Source organism: Diceros bicornis, chromosome 8 (genome assembly GCF_020826845.1).
Source record: "Diceros bicornis minor isolate mBicDic1 chromosome 8, mDicBic1.mat.cur, whole genome shotgun sequence".
Taxonomy (NCBI): Eukaryota; Metazoa; Chordata; class Mammalia; order Perissodactyla; family Rhinocerotidae; genus Diceros; species Diceros bicornis.
The window spans coordinates 83,614,030-83,639,159 of record NC_080747.1 but is presented as its reverse complement, the minus strand read 5'-3'; the positions used below and the strand labels follow the sequence as shown (position 1 = coordinate 83,639,159).

The following is a 25,130-nucleotide window of genomic DNA, read 5'->3' as shown; positions in this document are numbered from 1 at the left end:
ATGTGTTTTGGAAAAAGCTTAAACCTCTTTAGTTGTAAATACCATATTCAAAGTTAAATTAGCGTAACAGCTAGGACTAGAATTTGTACGTTTATTATTTATGAGAGACAGAAGGGAATGGTGGAAAGAGCCTGGGTTTGGTGTCAGTAACTTAAGCTGAGTTTAAATATGAGTGAGATCTTCCAGTTACTGGCTGCATGATCGCCGGCAAGTCCCTTCATTTCTCAGCCTCACTTCCTTAGTCTGTAACGTAAGGGCAGTCTCCCTGCTTCTTAGCTTTGCAGTAAGGATGAAATGACATCTTACATAAAGCCTCTCCCTTTCCTCCAGAGCACTGTTAGTTAGAACACTTATTTTCCTTCCTCCTGCTGCACCAACCTAATGCTAATAAAAAGTGGGGGAAACTTAAAGGAGAAATTGCTCTTCAAAAAGACAACTTAGAACCTTAAAAGATTCTTTTGAAGATATGAGGATGCATTTCTGCTATGAATATGCAGTATTCAAAAATAGTAAAGACCTTTTAGATGGAGCCAGTACTCAGGTGGTACTTAGCAAAGGTGAGAGATACTTCGCCTTTCTCATCTGGCAGATCAGAAGTATTGGTATGGTAATTTGCCATGATTTTTTCATTTGCATGTTTTTAATATTTGCAAATGTTTAATACTTACAGGCATGAATGTATCCTTAGGCCGAATGACATATGGCATAAATGGTAGGATAATGTAAAGAAGAATGAGTTTGCGGAAATGTATGCAGGATACAGAATTCCGTGGGAAGAAGAGAATAATCCCTTCATATCAATGTTGATTGCTCTGTGTGCATTTCTCATCCCCAAAGTGTCTGTGATTCCTTTCCCTGGAACTGGGTGGTCAGCCAGAAATATGATTCAAAGCAAAGACTGTTCTCAAGTATGATTTTAGGTAACTGTAAGCTGTTGAAAACATCAACATACTCTTAGGTTGCAATACGATGTATGTAGTAGCCAAATCACAGAAAACTACATATGCTCCCCGTCCTCGGCACTGACCAAACCCACCAAGAAGATTGTACTAGTTCTGGGCAGCACTTGAGCAGTGGCATTGCCAGTGTGGCATGCCTCCAGAAGAGAGATGAGCAGAATAGGAAAAGGCTCTAGAAGCCATCTCATATGGGGAGGAGTCAAAGGCATTAGGAAGAATTTTCTTGAAAAAGATTGTAGGGGAAATATCAAGATGTATCATTAGCTTCTGGGCATCTGTATCCGTGAAGCATAAAGAAATATAAAGCCTATTGTATGGTACTTGTCCTTAAAGACATGGAGAGAAGTTAGGCACATACATGTAGACATAGAATAGCTATGAGCAAAAGTGAATAATAAATGCAATATGGAGATCTAAGTCCAGAATTCAGAGGAAGGAGAGATTACATCCACCAGAAGAAAACAGAAAAGATTTCACTGGGGATAGTGTTTGGACTGGGCACCAAAGGATGGGAAGAATTTGGATATTCAGAGATTTCTGAGAAAATATTCCAGGTGGAGGAGAAAAATATAAAGTTATGAAAGCAATGTTTTGTTAAAGATGTCATTAAGATGTTAACGCAGACATTAATGTAAAACCTGAAACCCAGCAACTTTTCAAAAAGTAGATTTTTAAGGGCTTGTTCTATTATGTGTAATCATATGCTACAATATATCCTTATATAAAAATCAGTCTAAAAATAAAAAAATAATGAAATGATTAATTTATTCTATATTTTAAACCCCTAAACAAAAACAAGAAAAACCCATTTGACATCATCTAGGATCTGTTCAATAATCTCCACTAAAGTAATGCTAATGATGCCATGAAAGGATAATAAAAGTGTAGTCTTGCCAAAGCTCAGGTAAGTATGATATGAGAGTATTGTTCTTAGTATTTAAAAGACTGTCATTCAGAAACAGAAGTGTACTTTTTGTTTTGTTTTGTTTTTGTTTTTGTTTTTTTTGCTGAGGAAGACTGGCTCTGAGCTGACATCTATTGCCAGTCCTCCTCCTTTTTCTCCCCAAAGCCCCAGTAGATAGTTGTATGTCATAGTTGCACATCCTTCTAGTGGCTGTATGTGGGGCACGGCCTCAGCATGGCCGGAGAAGCAGTGCGTTGGTGCGCACCGGGGATCTGAACCCGGGCCGCCAGTAGCGGAGCGTGCGCACTTAACCGCTAAGCCACGGGGCCAGCCCCTAGAAGTGTACTTGTTTTGTATTTTCCCAGAAGGCAGAACTAGAATCAGTGAGTGGTAGAGAAGGTTTAAACTCAACGTGAGAATTTCGCACAACTTAAAATTTCCATAGACTAGATGACCCCATTAAAACAGATAGCTTTTCCTTCATGGAAAGTACTCACAGAGACCTGCTAACCCACTATCAGGATTGCTTAGAATGGATTTCTGAATCTGGTTAGAAGTGAGACTCTTAGGACCTCTGGAACCGTAGCGTTCCACGTGGCTATGAATCTAATCCACAGACACCACACAAAGCAGAGTGAAGCAGGCAGATTGGGTGGTGTATCCTTTGCAGAAGACAAGGGTAGAATGAGATACTAACATATTATTTTTGGCAGATTCAACTCAAACATTTCACTTTATTAAGTCAAAGAACACAATCTGTTTTAAACTATTTTGTATAACTATTATGAAGTCTACTGGAAAAAAGTGTGCTTTTTAAAAGAAATATAAATAAATTCTATTCAAATATTTGAGGACATTATTAAATATATCAAACTAACTTAGCTATGTCACTTTTATTAGTGTCGTCAGATATCACACAAGACTGGAACATTATGGCTGCAAGAGAAGCTTGCTCCAGTTTCTGACAGACATTTGGTTAACTATTTTGTGTAAATGTTTGCCGAATTATAACGCCGTTTCATATTTAATATTCATATAGTGTGCAGTTACATATTCCACCGAGTGAAGTTGAAGGCCATAAGTAATATAAACATTCGTGACTGATTTAAGCTATTTGCCTTGATGTCTTGGAACTTAAGTCAAAGAGCTGAATTTTCCTGATCAGCTAAAGCCACGTGTAGAAGCTTGTGAGCGTAACGTCCTTCTTTTTGTGTTCTCAGCTGCGGTCTTGAAGTATGAGAACAACGTCATGAATATCCGGCAGTTCAACTGTTCTCCACACCCGTACTGGCTTCCGAACTTCATGGATGTTTTCACGTGGTCCCTGCCCTTTGTCGGGGAGAAAGGTGTGCTGTCGAGCCCTGAGAAGTTCTTAATAAAATGCTGCAGGAGGGAGGAGCGGAGATGTGGGCTGTCGTACCATGAAACACTCAGGAAGAGAGCACTGTGGCCTCACCAGTGAAGCTCACAGGGTGCACCATGAGAGAAGTGTTTTGAAAGTGTGTCACTGTGTATCCTATTAAGGAAATACAGAGAGCGAATTAAGGGGAAACTAAAGAAATGAGGAATATTAGAAGAATTTATGTAATCTCCTTAGACTAATACAGCTCTTTTAAAAATAACATATATAGTTTTAACTAGCTTCAAACTATAATGGCTACCTTTTTTCTTACCCCTTTGTATCGTAATTCAAAAGTGGTATTTTATTTTACAAACTACCTCTCAAATTCAAAGGTTGAGATAGCCATGCTTTCTTCACATTTCTGATGTTAATAATAATCATTGTGTGATAGTGACTAATGGCTACAGTATTTTGAAAGACAACATGTACAACAACAAAAACAGTTCATTACAAATATAGTGGCCATTAGCGTGTTCCAAAGTGAGACAAATTTACGTTTAAAACTTGCCTATTCACTTGCCCCAGTTTTCCAGAAGAACTGGCCTTTTCTTTCCTTCCTTCCCTCTTTGTTTTGTTTTTATATTTTGACCTAAACTTCAGCAAAAATTTCAAGGAAATGTCTGCACCCACTGAGCTTGAGCTTTTGGTTCAGGAGGCCTCATGGTGGTAGACGGGATTGTTCCTCGTGCACCATCTCACACGTCACAGGAGGAGGGGGATGGGCACCGTAGTAAGATAAGAGTTTGCACATGTTTCAGAAAAATTATGTCTTGGGGGAGTGGTTAGAGAAAAGCTACACATTTTTCTGAAATATTTTTATATTAATAAATATGTAATATATTAATATTAATATATGTAATATTTATCTTCCTACAATATTTCTTTTTTTTTCTTTAAATGCCCTCAAATGATTAAACCAAGAAGTTATGAATTGTCAATGAAGAAGTCTTCCCTTTGGATTCCAAAATAAGTCAGAAGTAGATTTTCGCAGTCCCGATAACTGTTCCCCCTTCTTGCACTGTCAGATCCCGGCACGTGCTCGTCTCGTCTCTGGGCCTCTCTGGAGACAGAAGTGCTGCAAACCCTGACCGCTACTGGCCACTCTCTGAACACCCTTCAGTTGAGTTGTTTCCAGTAATTATTCAGATTTGAACATATATTCTAAAAGAACGTATTAATATACTTGTATACATACATAATTCACGTTTGATAATTAAACTGAAGCTCTGGAGTAACGTTAGCTCCACTGAAGTTTTACTTTCTATCATATATCTTCAATTCTAGAACCTTGATTTTAAAAAGTAGCTTTTGAAGAAATAGTGGACAGGCTCCTTTTCACATTCACGATAGAACCCTACCTAATTTTAAAAAATGTTAAATGAAAATGGCATGCACCTTAGTGTAAAAGTGGTGCAGTACTAACTTTCTGTGTACAACACTTTTATATAATCCTATTGTAATCTATTTACTCAAATAAATTTCTTGTTAAACTTATCTATGCTTTATTTTTGAAACCTTTTTGAAAATAAAATTTAATGATATATATATCAACACATTGATTTTTTAAATCTCTATTCTCAAAACTACTTCAAATATATTAGTTCATCAATCAACAATTTTTATTAAGCACAAAACCACATGCCTATCATTGTGCTGGGTTCTCGGGGGGGTTAAAAAAATTAAAAAAGAGATCCAGCATTCGCTTAGTCCCTGTGAACAGAAGTTTGTAATCTGGTCTAGATCTAGCAGCATCATTATACAAATAAATAAAAATTCAAAAGTAACTATTTTCTCCTTCTTAGAGTTATACTTCATTCACATTCACATATTTGATTTTTCCATTGTCTGTTGACCTACAGCTAGTAAATGTTACCATTAGATTTCATAGGTATGAGCTAATAATTTTTTTTTTTTTTTACTTTTTTTTTTGTGAGGAGATCAGCCCTGTGCTAACATCTGCCAATCCTCCTCTTTTTTTGCTGAGGAAGACTAGCCCTGGGCTAACATCCGTACCCATCTTCCTCCACTTTATATGGGACGCCACCACAGCATGGCTTGACAAGCAGTGCATCAGTGCGCACCCGGGATCCGAACCAGCGAACCCCGGGCCCCCCCAGCAGAGCGCGTGCACTTAACCGCTTGCGCCACCGGGCTAGCCCCTGAGCTAATAATCTTATAGACATAAAGTGTGCATAGAATCACAAAGCCTGAAAGACAGGTTTTCTATAATCTGGATTTAATAGGAGCTGCTTTGCAGGAGAGTCTGTATACACTGTAGATAAGAAATGTATTTGCTGAACTTGCTCGTTCACAGTGCCAGAGTAATAATTAAGGTTGTAATAGAAGATCTGGACGTTGTTTTCTTTCTTTCCTTCTTCTCTTTAGTGACTGAGATGCTGGTAAACGTCCTCAACATCTGCTCTGATGATGAACTAGGGTCGGAAGAAGACGGGTTTGATGGTAAGAGGCTTAGCCTTTGTGCTTATTGCTATTTGCCAGGTAATTACGGCATCTCATAGGTGACCCTAAGAATAAGTTTCTAAGATTTGGATTACGTTTAAATCATAACATACTATTTAGAATGAAAGATATTATTATATTTTCTATTTTCTTTGAAGAAATATAAGAATCAAAAACCATGAGAGAGTTTTTCCATTACCCTGAAAACATCGTTGAAGTAGTGAACTATGTTAATAACCATATTTCAATAGCTCATGTTGCTAAGTGACTTTTTTGGCTCCTTGATTAAAAAAAAAATATGTCATCCTTTCTTTTTTATCAGATGTTACCGTTTACTGAGTAACTTTTAAATGTGCCCTTTAGTGAGGTTATTCCTGTCAATTATTCAAATTTTGATGTCTGTGATAAAAAAAGATATTTACACATTGATATTACACGTTGATATGTTGGTGTTTCTATCAATCCCATATTTTTTCATATTTGTGATAATAAGTAATGAATATGCTATGAGTTTTTATTATTGTTGTTTTTTAAGATATTATGTGGTATTCGTTACCCTGGAAGAGTACACTTTCTCTATAAGAGACAAATATCCATGAGATTAAAGATGGAGAGAAAAAATTACTCTGTGTCTTACAAAAGCACCCCAAAATGATTGGAAGCTAACAAAACCGTAGTTAGAGGAGGAAAGTGCATGAGCAAACTTCACTCCCATAAATACCTAGTAAGTCGTATCCTGTGTAGGGCACTTAGGATTCTTAGGTGCATTACAGACCTGCGACTTGATGAAGCTGCAGTCTGGTTAGAGAGACTGATGTGTAAACAGATAGTATCAATAAAAGAAGACAAATTATAAAATAAAGGGTGAAGGTGGCAGGGGAAACTAGATATTGTGGCAAATTTAAATTGATAACATTTTTACCTTTAAAAATTGCACTTAGGTAAAATGAAAAGAGAATGTGGCCCTTTCTGAAAGTTAGTATCCGAGCAGCATGATTTAGTGTTTACTTGGGTTTAATACAGGTCACATTTATAAATGCAAAATACCCAATACTGCAGGCAAAAGGAAAATAAAAGTGTCCGTACACTCATATAAATAGTCTATATACTTAGGTAAATTTAAAGTGTATAATCACTCCTACCGCCTCGTAGGTTTTCTCCTTTCTGTAACTTCTCTTGTTTTCACTACTTGTCTCCATATACTATTCTTTAGTAATATGTCACATGGCAAGGGGGTGTTCAATCTAGGGAAGGAGAGAAAAAAAAAAAAAAATATATATATATATAAAAACTTTTACTAGGTTAGAATTACATCAAGAATAGTTGTGAGAACTTACTTAAGTAAATATATTGAAATATTGTGAAATATTCAGGAGATCAGTAGATATTTTGTGCTTTATCCACATTCTGGATGTTTCATATGTTATAGCCACAGTTTGCTACTCTTAACTTTTCTGAGGATAGTGATATCATTTAAGAGATGGTAGTATTTCCCTTGGCAGAGACTTTTTTCTAAAGGAAGAATACTAATCTGGTGGAATCTAAATTTTAAAAGTCAACAAACATTTTTAATAGATGTCTTTCACTATGTTCCTTTTGTTCCTTAAAAGAAGGATTAATTAGCATTAATATAGTGATACTCCTGTGTTAACAAATGTCTGTCATAGTCAAGTTCATTGGCCAATAATTATAATTTAGACAATATCATAAAAATATAACATGTTGTATAGAATAAGAAGACCTTCCTAGGTTTGTAATTATACATTAATCCATTCGCTCAACAAGCATATATTGAGCACCTACTGTGTACCAGGTACTACAGCGAAAAATGCCTGCACATTTCAACAGTACAGGTATTTCCTGCACAGTTACACATTACCAAGACTAACTCAGTGTTTACTTCACGTAGAGTGAGTTCTCTTTACTCACTCTCTCAGTCACTTATGTGAAAGGATGTATTTTGTGACTTACTCTGCTTTAAAATAATTAGTTCCAATCAATGTGCTCTGCTCAGCAGCAATTGCTTTTAGGCCTGTTAATTCCACTTATAGGAGGGCATGTCCTTTTCAAGGCATTTGGAAGAATTTTTCCTTTCTAGGTAGACCTCTGAAATCTCACTCTATGATGCTTAAATCATAGGTCAGACCTGCAGAGAAACAGCTAAGACCTCTAAACGTGATCTTTTAGCTCAGATCTCATAAATATGCCCTCTAAGGAAAAAAAAGAAAGCAGAAATAAAAGTACTAATTAAAAGTATGTTTAACTTAGGATATTATACATTTCAGAGTAAACAATCAGAAATTTTCTTTAGTGCTTTATTTAACACAATGCAAAAACTATGGATTTCTTCAAAGGCGCTCAAAGAGCAACTTGTAAAACTTTCCAGAACTCTGAGTCTCTTTGGACTACAGTTTTTTGAGAACATAGTTTCTTTCTTTTTTGGTAATATGATTTTCACCCTTAGGATCAAGTTTCCAGTTCTCCCACCCTGTCCCTTGTGCATGCAGCCTGCAGGTCTGCCTCTCTTTGGGGGCTGGCCCTCAGCTCTGCCTACCAGGCTCCTGGGCCTGTTGGCTACAGAGGTGAAAGAAAGCAGGAAATCAGGAGACCTTGGAGGACTTAACTAAAGCTCGGCCTCAAATTGCTGCTTGTTCTAAGGGAGAGGGCATCTCTTCATGAATCATTTATCAAGCCCTTCTCAATATTTTGCTCCATATCCAATGTCAACTGAAAAGTCAAAGATGGTAATGGGGCCTTTATAATCCATAACTGTCTTCTTGTCTGATCAGGCTGACTTCTTAGTCTGCATAAAATCTGTAGTAAATAGAGAGTCTTCTCCTTTCCTTGAGGAATGGAAGGTGTGGGATTAATTTTGCTTCTTTTGCTTCAGATTCTGTCAGCTCCCCTTCACCTTGAGAGATGATGATGATGACGGCAGCTGACACTTACATGTTAGGCATCATTCTAATCTTACCTTTTTAACCAACAAAAATTTATAATTATTAACTGTCATTCATTTTAAGTATATATATGTAAATTTTCTAGATGATTTATATTATTTCTGATCCTCAAAACAACTGTTGATCAGCAGCTGTGATTATCCCTATTTGACGTGGGAAGCGATTGAGATTGGTGAGGTGAAGTTAAAGCCTCCAGCCACACAGCTAGGAAAGTGATAGACCTGGGTTCAGATGGATGCCTGGCTGCCTATCAGACTCGTGAACTTTCCACAACCAGTGATTGCAATGCTTGAAATCTTCTTCTTTGAAACAGCATGATGCTTTTTTTTTTTTAACAAAACAACACTAATAACTAAACATAATATACTTTAGTTTGTTCTATTAAATATACTGTAAAATAAAGAAATAGGGCCCATGAAAGTCAAATAAATGCAAATAAAATAGTTTAATTCTATTTCTTTAGCCTTAGTTTACTCCAAGAAGTTATGAGTGTTTCATCATGTTAAAAATGTAGGTGTATCTGAGCAGACAGAATGTCCCCTGGCTCACCTAGTTTTCTGCGAGGTGGAAATCACTTCATGAATCTCTCCTCCTTAGCTTCTGCCTTACAAATAAGGGAATCTGATAGTCTATCTAGAAAAAAAGTTGCTGTTCTAAATTGGTTTGTGGTTCTTTTATGTGGAAAGTAAAATACAAAACTTTTGTTATCTTGTAAAAGTTTTGAAGCAGTTTGATGCTGGTGAATGTCTTTTGAGGACCTAATTTATATGTATTGGGGTCTTTGTTTCCTGTTTCCACTGCTGCTTTTGGATGATAAAATGGTAGTCTGGTTTCAATTTGGGGTTGTTATTCGCCAGAACATTTTAGAGAAGGAAGAAATCCGAGTAGATGTATCTCATTTGATAGTTAATTCTCATTAATGAAGAAGACTCATTTCAGACCAAGGATTAGTAAGTGATCCCCAAGTGGGGGGAAAAGCTGATAGAAATCAAGCAATCTGCATCACAAAGGTTTCTTTATTGTTAATTATTATAATAAGGAAGTCTGCAATAGTGGTAAGCATTAGAAACCTAATGACAGTTTCATGACTTAGAAATATTTATTTGAAACTTTCTTTTAGGTCCTAAATCTTAGACTCTGAGTTCATATATATATATATCTGAACATATATATATATATATATATACAGATTTTGTTTGAGACTATAATATGTGATAAATCTGGCTAAAATGAAAGAATTGTGGAGGTGAAACAAATCCTGTAGAATAAGAAGGGAAAGAAAAAATAATAAAACTAATAATAAAACTACGTTTCAAGCTAAATATAGTTTCAGGCTGCACTGGAAAGACTTAATATTAAATTAGAATTTATGTCTGCTGTCATCTGAAGAGCAAACCACATGGTGGAACTCGTATCCTTTCTCCACGTTTGTGCCTTATCCTAGTTTAACCACAGGCAAGTCACTGAATATGGAATCAGAGCAGTTTTTTGCATGCCTCTACAAAACCATCTAAATTCTATACAAGAAAATTATCTACCATCATCTGCTTTGAATTATTAGATAATTCTTGATATCTGATATCATAGGTTCCAGAGTGTCTCCCCGCTTCTTTCTGTCTAGCTTTAAAAAGTCATACCCAACTTTTAAAAGTGCAAAGTTGGGAATTAGTGGGACTAACCTGGCATCTTATTTGTTCTTGGGGAATACCTCTATAATTGGTCTTATTATTTTCTATCAAAACTGTATTTATTTGTTATGATGGATGTTTGAGATGAATTTCATCTTAACCCCCCCACCCCCCGCGCTTTGTGCATCTGACAGCACGTGTACTAAGAGCCATTAACTTAGACCTCTTCTTGGGTGTGTAATTATTGTCATTCTGAGTAACTCATTTTAGCATCCAATATTTCAGGTACGCAATCAGAAAACAAAGTTGTATGTTCTATAATAATTGACAATATCGGGGGGGAATATTACATTTCAATTTAAAAAATAGAAAGAAATGTTTAGACATAGAAAACAGAGCTCTGAGGAGCACAGTGGTTATCTGATTCTTGTTCTGTCAGCACTGAAGCATAACCTGGAGTTGGTAAGCCGAGGAGTCACATAACAAAAGCAATATTTGAGAAAAAGCAAATACTTTTTCCAAGGTTGGAAAGGTACTTGGAACCTGAGTAAAAGATGAGTACGGATATAATTTAGGAGCGTAATAAAGTGTCTCAAAATTGAGATGACTACATCTGAACAATGATAGTGTTAAGAATAAAATAAAAAGGGAGCTAGAGGGTTCCAAAGAGCTGTCCAGGGACGTACAACTGTAGAATCAGTGAAACACGGAGAAAGGGGCAAAGGAAACAAAAGTCGATTTGGGTGGTTCTTACCTAGGTGCCTGGAAGGATGATAACATTTAAGGGAAAACTGGGTTTCAGGAGAAAGACAAGTTCACTTAGAGACAAGAGTTTTGAGTAAGCGTGACACGTGGAACTCTGGAAGTGTCCATGCGAGATTTGGAAATGGAGTGCTGGAAGTGGGGACGAAATCTGGGCTGGTGACAAAGGCTTGGAGCTAGCAGTCGTGGTTGAATCTATTAAGAGTGAAACGGGCCTCTGAAGTTGCCGATGTGCAAGGAAATATCAGAAAATTGAGGACTGATCCTTAAAATTAACCCTTCTTGATGGAGCTGGAGAAGGGAGACAGACAAGTGGAGAAGAAGGAAGGAGCGAGCAGGCAGAGCGCACCAGACCCAGGATCCGTGCAGCAGCTCAGGCGGCAGCTGTTGAAACATAGTGCACCCAGTGCAGAAAAGTTACTGTGAGATATAAGTCTGGCCAGAAAATGAAATATTAGGACTGTAACTTTGGTTGTCAGGTATCAGATTATTGAAAAGAGGCAAATAGCAAAATTTATTTTATTTTTATAATAGCATAAAAAGAAAATTGAAAAAAGGCCAAAAGACAAAATAAAATTCAGAGTACCTCAATTTTAATAATGTTATATTTCTATTTTATTTTTATATATTTTTTCTTTCTATGTCAAAATATTTTCTCATGGACTATCTTTTTCTGCATATTCAAAGGCAGACAAACACATGGTCTCGGGCTTCAGCAGGCTGAGAGTCTCGTGGACAAGAGCCCAATCCTACGTCTGCTGGCCTTACAGAGGATTTAGAGGGTGGGGGAGGGAGCACGAATTGGGATGAAATATTTGATAACTGAAGGAGGAAACATTGAGAACGTCTTTCTTGCCGTCTTCTTCTTCTAACAAGGAAAAGAACGCTTTATGTATTTTCCTGCTTCAGGAAGTATGGCCATATGAGAAATCCATATAATTTTTCAGGAAATTATATGCAAAGATGGATATCAGTTTACCAGTTTTAAGTTCTCTTATATTTGTATAATAACTGAGTTTGCATGATGTAATTGGGAAAGTGAAAAGAAAGACATAGAAAGATTATTCAGTAATTTGTAAAAAGCTTTGTAATTTCTTCTGAGACTTTTGTTAATTATCTTCTTAGTTTATACTTTTTTCAATTACCTAGTATTTTAGTGTGTAATTTGAAGCTAAGTCATTTTTGTCACTATGACTGAATGTATCCTTTGTGCTTTGTGCCGTTTATAGTATAGGCGACTACTTTTTTTCATCACGGTTATGACATAAAAAGGAAACAAATCGTTATATCCAGTATATCATTAACATTGAAACATGGTTAAAACATGCAGGGGCATCTGCTAGGTGGTGGGGTATAAATTCCCATCCTGTTTATGGCTACTGATGTTTTGGGGCCCTGATGATCACACAAGGTGCCTGGTTCGCCGTCATATTTTAATCAGTATCATCGAGTCTGGCTCTTCATATTTGATTACAATAATTAAAATCCTTTTAAGTTACTAATTAAAATGATACAGCAGTAGAGGTATCAAAAGTACTGCTTTCTCTTCTTCTTATGCTACCATGATTTTGCACAAATGTGTTTCTTTATTACCTGGTATAATTTTCACATTGCGTGAAAGTGCAGACTTTGCAGAACAAACTAAATGTTAAAAAACAGCCGTGTCGCTATTATAGCTAATTGGTTGGATAATATCTGCCATTGGCTAGAATATTATGCTCACAGTAGAATAATACTCTAGAAAATACTCCAGATTTTATACTGTATTTCCATAGACACATGCATTATACATGTGTACAGTATTTTTACACAGTTTTAAAAATCATTAATTTTTGTAGCATTAGAGCCTTCCCTTAAATAATGATGACACTGGCCAACTTACACTAAGCATTAGCTATTGCATATCTAAGCATATACTTCAATTAAATGTATTATAAAATTTATTTGAGAAGGAAATCCATGTTGCATAATTAAAAGGGAAATAAGCAAGTGCTCTATAAACCTTTATGTATTCTTTATTTAAAAGGCATTGAATTAGAGAGCTCTCTTTCCTCAATGAAGACAGAGATTTTGTGTATATGGGTATCTCCATATTTTGGAAAGACGTCACTTCTCACACACAGGTTAAGGTAATTGGCACGTGAACAGGCGCTCTTCACAGAGGGAATTATGGCGGGCAACATCAGTTTGTTGAAAATTGATACCATGAGAAATTAAGACATATTTTTCTGGTATTTTTGGCAGAGCTTTCACTATTCTCTTTATACTAAAGCATTTTTTCGGTCCAAGTTCTCAACCTGCAGATTGTACTTCTATGAGCATAACTGAACAACTGCGGACAGAGTTATTGTTGTGAGTCCGGTTTGTAAACATTCTCTGTAGAGTCAGGTTCAAGGCTATATGAAAAAGTTAAATAAAGGCTCAGAAAATCTAAATTTTAGAAATGTCTTCTAAGAAGTAGTTTATTTTCACTCTTCTAAAAAGCTATTTTGCTCTTTCGTCTTTGCTCGCAGCTCATGAGAAGCTATATAACTTCTCTCCCAGTGCTTCTCAGAACTCGGTAGAAATAGAAGTCTTGACTTGATTTGGTCAGCCCATATTTCTGGAGTGGTCCATTTTTTTCTCAAAGCAAAGCCAGCAGCGTGCTGGCTGCTAGCATTCTTTCCTGGTGAATCTGCCATCATCTGGGGTCCAGCCTGCAGGCTGGTTGGCACAAAACACGACTGAGACGCCCCAACTTAGCAGTTTGATATTAATGAAGATCACTCAATCAATCTTTTAATTTACAGTGAGAAATGTAACTGTTAAAAGAACTGGAATATTCACTTCTGCACAAGCATTTCCTTCTTCTTAATAATAATAGCAAACATTTTTGAGTACGTCTTATCATGTACCAGAGGTCTGTGCCACATGCTTTAGCAGGGAGCACAGGACCTGGCACGTGCATTTGTTGAATGTTGGCAATGAATGAACACATTCTTTAATTCTTCCACCTGCCTATGAAGAAGATCAGTCAGCCTGCTACTGGAATGAACCCCGGCTCTGGATCACCACTTTCCAGCTGTTGACCTTAGGCAAAGAAAGGACGATGGAGACTAACAGTACTTCCTCATGTGGTTGTTGAGTGGATTATGTGAAATAGTGCAAATAAAGCACTTGGAACATTCCTCACTTTACAGTTGAGGAAGGTGAGACTTAAAGAAGCTCAGTAATTTTCCCAAGGTAGCGCAGCTAGTCAACGGGGAAGCAGACTCGATGGACTCAAACCTAGGTCTTTTACTCCAGAGCACAAGTTCTGCACCACGGTACTGTTCTGCCTCTCACATGCCAATTTATTCATATGTCTTACAACAGGTGGATAGGCCAGGTTTTTATGATCTGAAGCCTTGCAGTAGAGCCAGAACACTTGAAGGCCCCTGGACAGTACTTGCCTAGACATTTCAGACGTTTGCCTCAACTTCTCTTCTTTACTATGCCTCAGTGGCTGACCGGTACATTTTTGATTGGCATATCACTTTCTGCTGATAGGATTATAATATATTTAGGTGATGTTCATCACCTAAATGGTAGGCAGAACCTAGGAACCATTCTGCCTCTTCAAGTTGCCTGTGCATGCCTGTGCACTGATCACTGGCCAGAACCTAATGCTCATGTCTCTGTTTCTCCTTCTTGAGCAGAACCTCACTGCGTCCCCTATGTACTGACAAAACACTCTGCCTAGGTCTTGAATAGCATCAGAAGACCTTTGAGTGGCTTTGTTTCGGATAAGCTCAATACATGCTAGGGTGCCCGGGCCGTCATCTGCTGCCAGATGAAGGAGCCGCATGACTTCCTTCAGTCTTCTTTGTTATTGTGCTGTCAAATGGTACTCAGTTAACTTTCTATCTAGGGTATAACACATGGAACAATCAAACATAATATTTTACTGTATTTGTCCATTTTTTCCCTTCAATTTGTATAATTTCAGAGTAACATTTAAATATCATTCTAGTATTTGATAAATTTATACATCCATAAGAATCCAGAATTAAGTTTTAGTCTGAATGCATTCTTCCAGCATTTAGCATGTATGTACAATTAGGTCTTTAATAAATACCTTTTTTAACCATAATATCCTCATCTATATCCAGAATAATCCTTGATAAGTTAAAGATCCAGCCATTATGATTGTTTCTCATTTAGACAATAAATCTACATTATTAACTTGACATTTGTTATTTCATTTCATTTTACTTTTATTTTCAGTTGTCAATTTATAAAATTTATGTGTTTCTGTCGTGATAGAGGTCAATCCAAGTAGGATATCACGTGCTATTAGTTTCTTCTTTGGTAAATATAAATAAACTGAGATGTCCTTTGTAAGGCCTAGGCTGAATATGTGATAGTTTCTTGAAAAATCAATGGAAGCTTCCTAATTGACTTTAAAGCCTTTAGTTTTTACCCAAGTTAGAATTATGCTTATAGCCAATTTCTGCGATTCTACTGAGGAGTCATTGAACAGATGGAACACAATGTCTCAGAGAACAAAAGTCCAGGGAATCAAATTAGAGCTTGTAAATGAAAGTAACGTTTAACTACGTGGAAAGATAACTAAATAATGACAGTTATTTGACATTTGGGAGTAGTCTGTACATTTTTAAGACTTCCTATCCCAAGAATTCAGTTATGTTTTATGACAAGGGAAGTGGGAAAAAAACAGTCTAGGCTATACTGGCGTTTCTTAAAATCCATTACCCAGGACAGACTTTTTATGTAAAAAAATATATTTTAAAGGATCTTCTGTTGCTTTCAAACTGGGATATGAGACAGAATAGCCTTATGCCAAATATCACACCATGGCAGGTTCTATTACTTGCTGAGATTTTTAGTTGAGCTAAAAAACATATGGAAGAAATTCAGAATATGTGGTTTGGAGTGATTTGAAGTGAATAGCCATTACGTCCCAATTTTATTGCCTGTTGATATGTAATACGGTAGAGCTAGAATCAAAATTAGAAAGGTATTCCAAACATCTTAGGTTGTAATCCTCAAAAAGATGGATTTTTAAAATGTGTTATCCTGAAGGTTTTTCTTCTGCCTAGTAGAGTAACCCCCGTAAGCATACACACAGCTATCTTGTGAGTGGCAGCACCTACCAATCTCTTTGGACTGGATTTCACCAGCACTGACCCTAAATGGATGACACAGGATTCCCAAGTTATGGCTAGTCAAGGAGATCTTCCAACAGCTATCAACTCTAGAAACTAAGCAATCTCGCTCTTGGTAGAGCAGCAGTATTCATGCCAGAGTATTTGCACTGCTGGGGTTACCCGAAGACGTTTCACGGGGAGTTTTGAGAGAGTCCGTGTTCACGTGCTCAGCTTCCGTACGTCCTGCTTCCTGGAAGGGGTCAGCCTGTGGCGGCTGCAGGCCTCACTGCAGCTCCTCCTCTGCCCCCTCTTCTTTCTCGTCTGCCCTTCTCCCATTTGAAAGGAAGGTGTGGGTCTCCCTAGATGGCATCACTATGAACATTGCCTTGAGATGTTTAGTGCTGGAATACTAAACGGGTAGAGGTTGGAAAAACTCAGCGTCTAGGAGGTCTCCTTAATCAAGGCAGTTTAACCTTATTCCCATCTCTATCGTTAAGGAATGCATTCTAATAAAATTTTATTACTATGCTTTTTAAATATTTATAAACATTTATCATATGTTTGTGTTGTCTAGCTCAATTATGTGCTACTAATAATTGTGATCTTGATTACAAAGGAATTTTTGAACACTTAAGGCCTTATTGTCTCAGGAAATTTTAAAAATACATTACATTTCTAAATGTATTTTTGACAGCAAAGTATAATGTGGTGATAAAAATGCTTTAAAGTATAAATATATAATTCACTAGAGTAAAAATCAGGGAAATTGAAATGGAAATACAATTTCAAAGAAAAAAAGAACTAACATGAGGTTTCTAAATATCAATGAATGTCTTGTTCATGGATTTTTGTCTTTAAATGGATGATGGTGGGATGAAATTGCTATGATATTTATATACCATTGGTAAAAAAAAAAGTAATGTAGTCATTTCATTGTAAAATGACAATGTTTACAATATTTTACTCTTTACAGCTATTTAAACTTGGAGGTGGGAATAGTATTATTTGGAGGATATTCTTTTGTAGATGTGTGAGTGAAAATTTAAAGGCTATAGTTTTAAAACCAGTCCATCAGAGTGAACACAGTTACTCAGTGCATATGGTCCTGTCCATACATCCAAGGACGAGCACCTGGTGGTGGGGGAAAATGGAGTGAAGCTCTTGTCACACTCATAGCCAGGGGTATCACTGGGCGGATGTGTAAGCAATTTCTGGAGAGCATCACTTTGGTAGGGTATAGAAGCTCAAGATTTGTTATTGTTAAACTAGGTCAGGGAGAGAAAAGACAGGACAGGTAAGATTTAGGGATTATATATGTGGTTGGCCTTGCAGCGCTATGGGGGCCAATTTGGGACATTTCTTCTCCCAAAAAGACAGTCTGTATCCTTATAAATTCATCATCATCTGTAAGAAGCTATGAAGACCAATTATGCAAGGCTTTTAGAGGCGTCTGAAAGTATATTCTGTCTTTCCACTATATCTTGTATTTCAAGGGTATTGACTTTGGATGGAAACCAAACTAATTTTTGTCTTTAATATAACACAACAAAAGATATTTCTTATCTCAACACCTTATGCTTCGTTCCATCAATAGCCTTTATTTAAATTCAGTAATTGCTCTATTTGACGAAAGATAAAATCTGGAGTCATGTCTAAACTCTGCTTAATAATAATGAACCATGATAAAATTTTACTTTCAAGCAGAATAGGTTTCCTACAGAGATGAACTTTGTTAACTTTTAACATATTTGGAAAAGTGGTGAATTTCCTGTATTATTTTCTTAGAATTTGAACTAAAAAGTTAAAGAGATTTAAAGCCTACCAGCAAAATTGGGTTCTTAAAATATATCTTTCCTTTGAAAAAGTGTGAAATGTTAGTAAATGCGCAGCTTTTTATATATTTCGTTTAAAAACATTTGCTATGGATACACTTGTATTAGTGAAAAGTTCTTTAAAAAAAGAAGTCTGAATAATAGCAGAACATTTGAAACCAGTATAATAATGAAGTAGAAAATTTCTGCTACTTTTTCATTAAAGAGTAAACAACTCAATTTTTTAAAAGCTGCTTTTTCATATTCTAATAATATGAAAATATTCCTATTTTATAAGATATTTGAATATAAGTTTTTTATGTAGGTGATCATCTTCATTTCTTATAGTTGCAAAAAGATACTGAAAGCAATTAGAACTTGTTGAGTTGGGCTTATAAAACAAAATCTTACTGGCCCAGTTTCTCCTGGAGCCGGTTGGAGTAGGGAAGGCTGGAAGTAACCGAATGGCGACTTTTCCTTCCGTGCCTCCTTTGGCGAGCTCCTGCATCCCCCACGTGCCACAAAGAAAGGGAGACCTCTCTTCTCAAAGCTCCTGTCTCGATTTTCCCTCAAAACCAAGCGTGTTCCAAGTGTTTTTTGACATTTTGTTACAAAGTGTTTCAAACATATAGGAATGTTGAAAGAATTGTATAGTTGATACCGATCACTTACTTTCTACAATTAACATTTGACTATATTTGCTTTGTCACATATCTGTCTCTCTACCCATCTATCAATACAGTTTTTTCTTTTTTGGTGGGGGGGGCGGAGGGGGGCCGGGGGGGTGGTAGGTGACAAGTAGGTTCTATTTATCCCTATTAGGAGCATGCTGATGTGTAAATTTCTTGTTTGCACATACTTCTATGCTAAAGCTTTTACAGTTTAGCCCCAGGCATCTCCTGCTTCTCTTCTCACCCCAACTACCCAACACCATTCACACCAGACTTCTCTTCTCACCCATCACCTGAACAAAACATGGATGTTGCTGCGTCCACATGTTTGAAAGTTCTCTTCCTTCTACAGAGAATACCCCTTTTGCTTACTCTTTGACTCATTTATCCTTTAATCTTTCAACTATCACTATTTCGGTGAACATTTTTGTCATGCCTCCGAGCAATTAGCATCTACTTGCAGTGGCGGGCTGCTAAATGTTCAACAACCTGTTCACCTGGGGGAAAATGGCCTGGGTTTGTAGCATTTGCAGATTTCCATGGCGTAGATTCTCTTGGCCTGCAGCTGACTTCAGGCTCCCAGCGTGAAGTTACTGAGCGTGAGTGAAGAGACGCACTGGGTGCACCCTGGCTGACAGCAGCCTGCTCTGCACACCACTGCAGCTTCCGCTGTAATGCCTGTCACAGTCCATTGTCATTCCCACAATCGCCTACAGCAGAGACCTTGCTGTATTCTATTTCTGTCACCAGCAGTTAGCACGCGGCTGGCTATATAGGATGGGATTCACAGGAAGACGTCAAGAATAAATGATTTGGGGAATAAATTGTATTCTGTATAGCACTTTCTACACAACCCTAATTCAGTTAAAAATGAGGAATGTATAGGAGGAGCTCAGTGGGGGGAGCTGTGAGCGGATGGCCGAGCCAGCGTCCGCAGTGCGTGCAGCTGCCCCGCGTGGTCGGAATCTCTGCACCCCGGCACTGGCCCTCATCTCAGGGACGCTGCTGCGTTTTCCAGTTCCTTCAGAGGCAGAATCCCCCTATGGAATGCAGCACTCACTCGCCAGGCCGCTCGGCACAGACAGCTCATGACTTATGAGAAGCAGCCAGGTGCTGAGTTAAGGTCAGGACGTAAGGTCAGACGGACACAGGTTGAAGCAAATCTTGCAAGATCCCCTCGGTCTGTACATTAGACTCCTCCACTTTGAGAAGAATGGAGTTTGCAGGGTTGCCTAGATTCTGGATGTGGTAGCCTAATACTCCAGGCATAAAAGAAGATTAGAACTTAAAAGTTGAAGAGAGAGAGAAGCCCAAAAAAGAAGCCAATAATTATTTGATGGAAACACAAAATGAAATTTTACTTAAAATTACTAACTTTTTTTAAACTAATGAAATGTTGCTTTTCCGTTTTGGACTTTCAAGTTAAAATAAGAGATTATCTTCTTTTCAATGAAAAATAGTTACCACAGTTTTAATGTAAAAAGTATTTCATGTGCCTTCCTTATTTAATATACTGAATTTCCAGTTGAGCTACTGGGGTACATTTCCACAATTTAGAGCAAGTACCAAGGATGTTGGATATAACATTATATTTGCATGTTGAAGCTGGTAAAATTATGAAAAACATGCATTTTCCTTAATCTATTGAATATGGACTGTGATGACTTGCCATGTAATCTTTTAAAGAGTTTTAATGATTTCTGGAAAATGTTGAAAACCAGGAATAGCAATACTAAAATATGGACCTTTGTATCTGAACTTAATTCTATCCTGCTATTGTTCAGCTCCTTTAAGTTCAATTACATATAAATTCAGACATTTTATTTGATATTTTAAATTTTTGTGAGGTTATAAATGTGTGGTATTAATTTAATTTTGACTTTGGTTATTTGGAAAACATTGAAGGCAATCTCCAGGATAAAACTTTAAGAGGCATTAGTTTTTAATGTCTCTTCTTACTGCTTATGATCAGGTTATTTGACTTTTTGAGTAAATATATTCTAATTTTATAAAAGGGGTAGTAAAACCTCTTACTTGCCTGGGTTATTGAGGAATTTAAAAAGGGACGGCGTTTCTTCACTTAGAGAAGTGCTGTAATGTGTGAGTCACCGTTTGTTGGGAGCGAGACTATGAATACATAAAGCAGGGCGTCTGTTACCCACTCTCCATAAGATGAGAGGATGGCGCAGACAGCCCGGACAGGGCTCGCTCTGCTGTCCACAGGGGCGCTGGGAGTCGGAATCGACTCGACAGCGCTAACAACAACTCTCCAGTGAGTCATTCGATCTGAAAAATAAGGAAGGCTAAACTGGCTCTGACTATCAGAATGTTCATTTTACACTGAACATTCAGTGTTTATTTGGGCGTTTTTCTGAGCGTCAGCTCATACTGAGCTGAGAAGGACGGCTCTATGTCATTTATTTCCCTCCCCTTGCAATTAGTTTCTTGCTTTTCTTTGCTCTGGTTGTGGTTTTTACAAGTCCTTTACTGAGAATTTTCTGGGAGATTATTCTTCTTATATATTTTTCACTGATTTTACGTTTTCCCCTTCTCTTTTCTCTTAAATATATACAATTTTATTTTAAAATATATACAATTTAACTACTCCTTCTTGCTGCATTGTTTGTTGTGCTTCTAAATATAGTCACCATTTTTGGAGCTCTCCCACACTTTCCACTCTTTGCATCTATGGGATTGATTTTACAGTCTGGGAGAGAGTCAGTGTCTTTTCCCTCATGTACTACATGGTGACCTCTGAGTGACTGGGTCCATCAGACTGGAGAATATTAAGCTCAGAGTTAGAAATAGCAGACTCCACACTTAGACTGAAAGCAGCATTTAACTGAATAACTGAAAAAAATATATAGGAAAACCACCTTAAGTGACCAACTGCCATTCCACTTTTTCTTCTTAACAACTGTCCTTCATTAGTCTCTTGATCGTAAATCATCTAAAATCCAAGCACGGAAACTTCAGACTTTTAGATGGTCTCTAGGATAGAACTTATTGTATAAAAATCTTAATTACAAATCATAGATAATAAATATTGTTAGAAACTCAGAATAAAGTTTGAGGCAGAGTCTACACACAGCTCATTTTTCCCTCCAGTGTTCTGGCGAAGAGAGTATAATTCAAAGAACCAGTTGCACTTGATTATCAGAAAGACTGGATTGGAGAACGGCTTTCTCCCGTATGCATTTAAACTGACTCCATTCTTTTCAGGCAGAATGGCTGGCAGTAGTAAGTCCTGCCAGTCAGATGTGTTGGGAGATACCTGTCATGGTGTGATTGCCACAGAGAGAAAGAAGTGGACACAGATATGGGCCATTTGAGGCCCTCAGGTCAGAGAGGAGGTGGAGGAAGCCAGCTCCCTGCGGCACTTTCTGGGGACACTCCGGGCATATCGATGGGTGTGCGTTAGCGCCACCTCTGAAGATTAACCCACCTAGGAGAAGAAAGGGGCCCATGTGTTTTTATTTTCTTGGGGTATAGAGAAAAGCAGAGGCCTTCTCCAGCATTTCAAAATTATGTGAGTGTTGTTGTGAGTTTTCTTTCTTATAGAAGTTTTAGGGTGGTGATTAATTGTTTGACCCTTATCAAACAATGAAAAAGATTCCAAGTCACATTCTTAAAAAGGGAAGCATTCTCTCTAAGGGAAACAGCAGAAATCTTTCCTTTCCAAAAGATTAGAAAGCTTGTTCTTATCACGAATTAAAAGACCAAAATTTACACCAAATATCGTCTGTCGACTGCAGTCTCTGAGCAAATTATGTGACTTAAACTGCTCATTGGGATTAGGAACATTTCTGATATTATCTGAAAAGAATATTTGTTGTATTTCTATTAGTGGCACTAGAATTAGAAAGACAATCTGCTTGTTTTAACACTTTCTTCGAATTCCCGTCTGATGTATAAAGAGGACATCTTATTCCTTTTACCTTGGATTATAAAAATCTTAAGAGAGGTGTTTTCCTGTGTTTCGCAGTTCTCCAAACATACCTTGGGAATTTAAGAAAAAATTAAAATGGATCCATTAAAGATCATGTATTATTTTTAAAATATTATAAAAAAGGAAACTTCATCTATAATGACAATAACCTATGTAGATTGATTTGTTTTTTCCGTTTGGAAAATGTAGTAAGTGGTAAGATGTATCCATACAGATCTTATGTGTAACTTGTTTACGTAAGCACCAAAATACAAACCACGTGCCCCCATCTCTCACTAAATCCAATTCAGTAGTTTTCCACTTTTTCCTCTAGAACTTGTGAACCCATCAGAAGATGAAAAAGTATCAAGTACTAAAAGAAATGCTTTATGGCCGTGAAATAATATACACGATGTTGCTCGGAACTTACGAAGCTAAGAGACTCCCTACTTTGATCCCTTCCTGGGAGAACTTTTGAGAAAGCGGTTTCCTGAAGCGGTTTCCTCCCGAGTGGAGACGGGGCTGAGTAGAAGATCCCGGTGGCTCCCTTCACTCTGTCTGCCAGTGCAGGCTTTCTTTGTAGAAGCAGAGAGAAGGGAGCTCCATTAGAAGACACGGGTTGGAACACACCCATCTGCTCAGTGATTACTCAGCTAGCTTACTCACAGCCCTGTGGAAATCTCAAAACTCACTCTGGCGTTTTGGGGACATCTCAAGAATCATGTCCGAGTATTAATGGCCAGAAGCGTTAGGTTTTTAAACTTGATTTGCAGATAAATCCTTTTGGGGGGGAAAAATAAGTGGTCTATTATACATGTAAATTTGTAAAATAATTAAGTAGATAAAAAATCACTGACTGCTCAACTCTCTATTTTAAAATCTAGGAGCAACAGCTGCCGCCCGGAAGGAGGTGATAAGGAACAAAATCCGAGCGATAGGCAAAATGGCCAGAGTGTTCTCCGTTCTCAGGTGGGGTCATTTTTCCTCTATTTCTGTTTTGAATTTGATTATGTGTCACTTAATAAACATTTTAATACTTTAATCTGGTGATTTAAATATTTTACTAGAAAATATTTGCTTTTCCTTAATTACTTTTTTCTTTTAAATGGAATTGTCAGTTCCTCACTATTTTGGTCAAGTTGAAATATACTAAATTATTGCTGTAGAGAAAGGCTCTAAATGGACTGCTGCACATTCTGTCCCTCTGTTTGCTGCCAAACTTCAAAACTTTTATTTCACAACAGGTTGAACATGTTATGAAAGAGGAGAGCTGTTTAATCCTTGTATTTTTCATTCTGGCCCTGTGGCAAAAGTCGAATTTATCAGGTACATTTCACTAGATTTCTAGGAAATGAATATCAACCATAAAGCTTGTTTACGCGAATCTATATTATCCTAATAAATCATTGAGAGAAAAAAATAGTCTCTTAATGTTTCAATTCCCTTGTAGTAGTTATTTTTTAAATAGACCATGAATCATGTTATTAGTAAGCCTGGATTTAGAAAACAAGTGTTTTCTTGAAGAGAATTAACTATACTTTTTTTTACTTAAATTCAATTATCTATTGCTAGATAATACAAAGTAACTATATTTCTCTTCAAAAAAATTACTTTAAAATATGGCACGTTTATATGTGAGGAGTATATAGTCAATTCACAATCACACATTAACAAGGGTAAATAGGAATGCCTTGGGAAATAGTCCATCTACATATTTTATAATTTCAGAAGCTAATGTTTGCCAAATTTTTGCCTCACCCCTTTCTCATAGAGTAGCTACACTGGCTTTCTTGATTTCTCTTGCTGTTTCTATCTTACTCCTGGTCGAATCACTGAAGAGTAACTAAATGACTTGAGGCTGAGAGTAGGGAGCCGTGAGAAGGATGGAAAGCATTATCATCCTTTCCCAAAGACACCGAGTGGAGGTCAGTGAGAGCGGTGCGTAGCCTGCCAGGTGTGGAAAAGTCCTGTGACAGCTGAAACTGGAGCACCGTGCTCCCTACAGCCTGATGAGTGAGGCAGCCTTTGCTCTGATGCTTTACATTCCTGACTGGAATTTAGTTATTTACATTCCTTTCTGGACTCATTCCTTCATTCATTCAATAATAAATATAGTAACACTTAAAGCGTTGATTATGTACCATGAAGAAAAAAAGTAAAGCAATATAGGGGGATAGCAAGTGGGAGGTGAAGCCCTAATTTTATTTTTTATTTATTTATTTTTACTTGGGAAAATCCATTTTAAATTATCAGTCTCTGTGAGCATTAGTACATATGTAAGACATAGTAAAATACAGTTAAAAATAGAGCTTTTTCATTTATTTTCTGTGAGGAAGATCGGCCCTGAGCTAACATCTATAAATCCTCCTCTTTTTTTGCTGAGGAAGATTGGCCCTGGGCTAACATCCATGCCCATCTTCCTCTACTTTATATGGGATGCCGCCACAGCATGGCTTGACAAGCAGTGCGTCGGTGTGCGCCCGGGATCCGAATCGGCGAACCCTGGGCCGCCGCAG

The 25,130-nt window shown here is 37.3% G+C and overlaps 1 protein-coding gene across 2 annotated transcripts in view; it reads left to right on the top strand.

Moving 5' to 3' along the window:
* The window catches only part of PPP3CA (protein phosphatase 3 catalytic subunit alpha), a 318,491-nt gene that overhangs the window by 278,439 nt on the left and 14,922 nt on the right, over positions 1-25,130 (top strand). For both annotated transcript variants that reach the window (XM_058547578.1, XM_058547579.1), the window contains exons 9-11: positions 3,084-3,209; positions 5,651-5,725; positions 23,499-23,583. In XM_058547578.1, the coding sequence (XP_058403561.1) occupies positions 3,084-3,209; positions 5,651-5,725; positions 23,499-23,583 (286 nt within the window). The remainder of the gene's footprint in view (positions 1-3,083; positions 3,210-5,650; positions 5,726-23,498; positions 23,584-25,130) is intronic.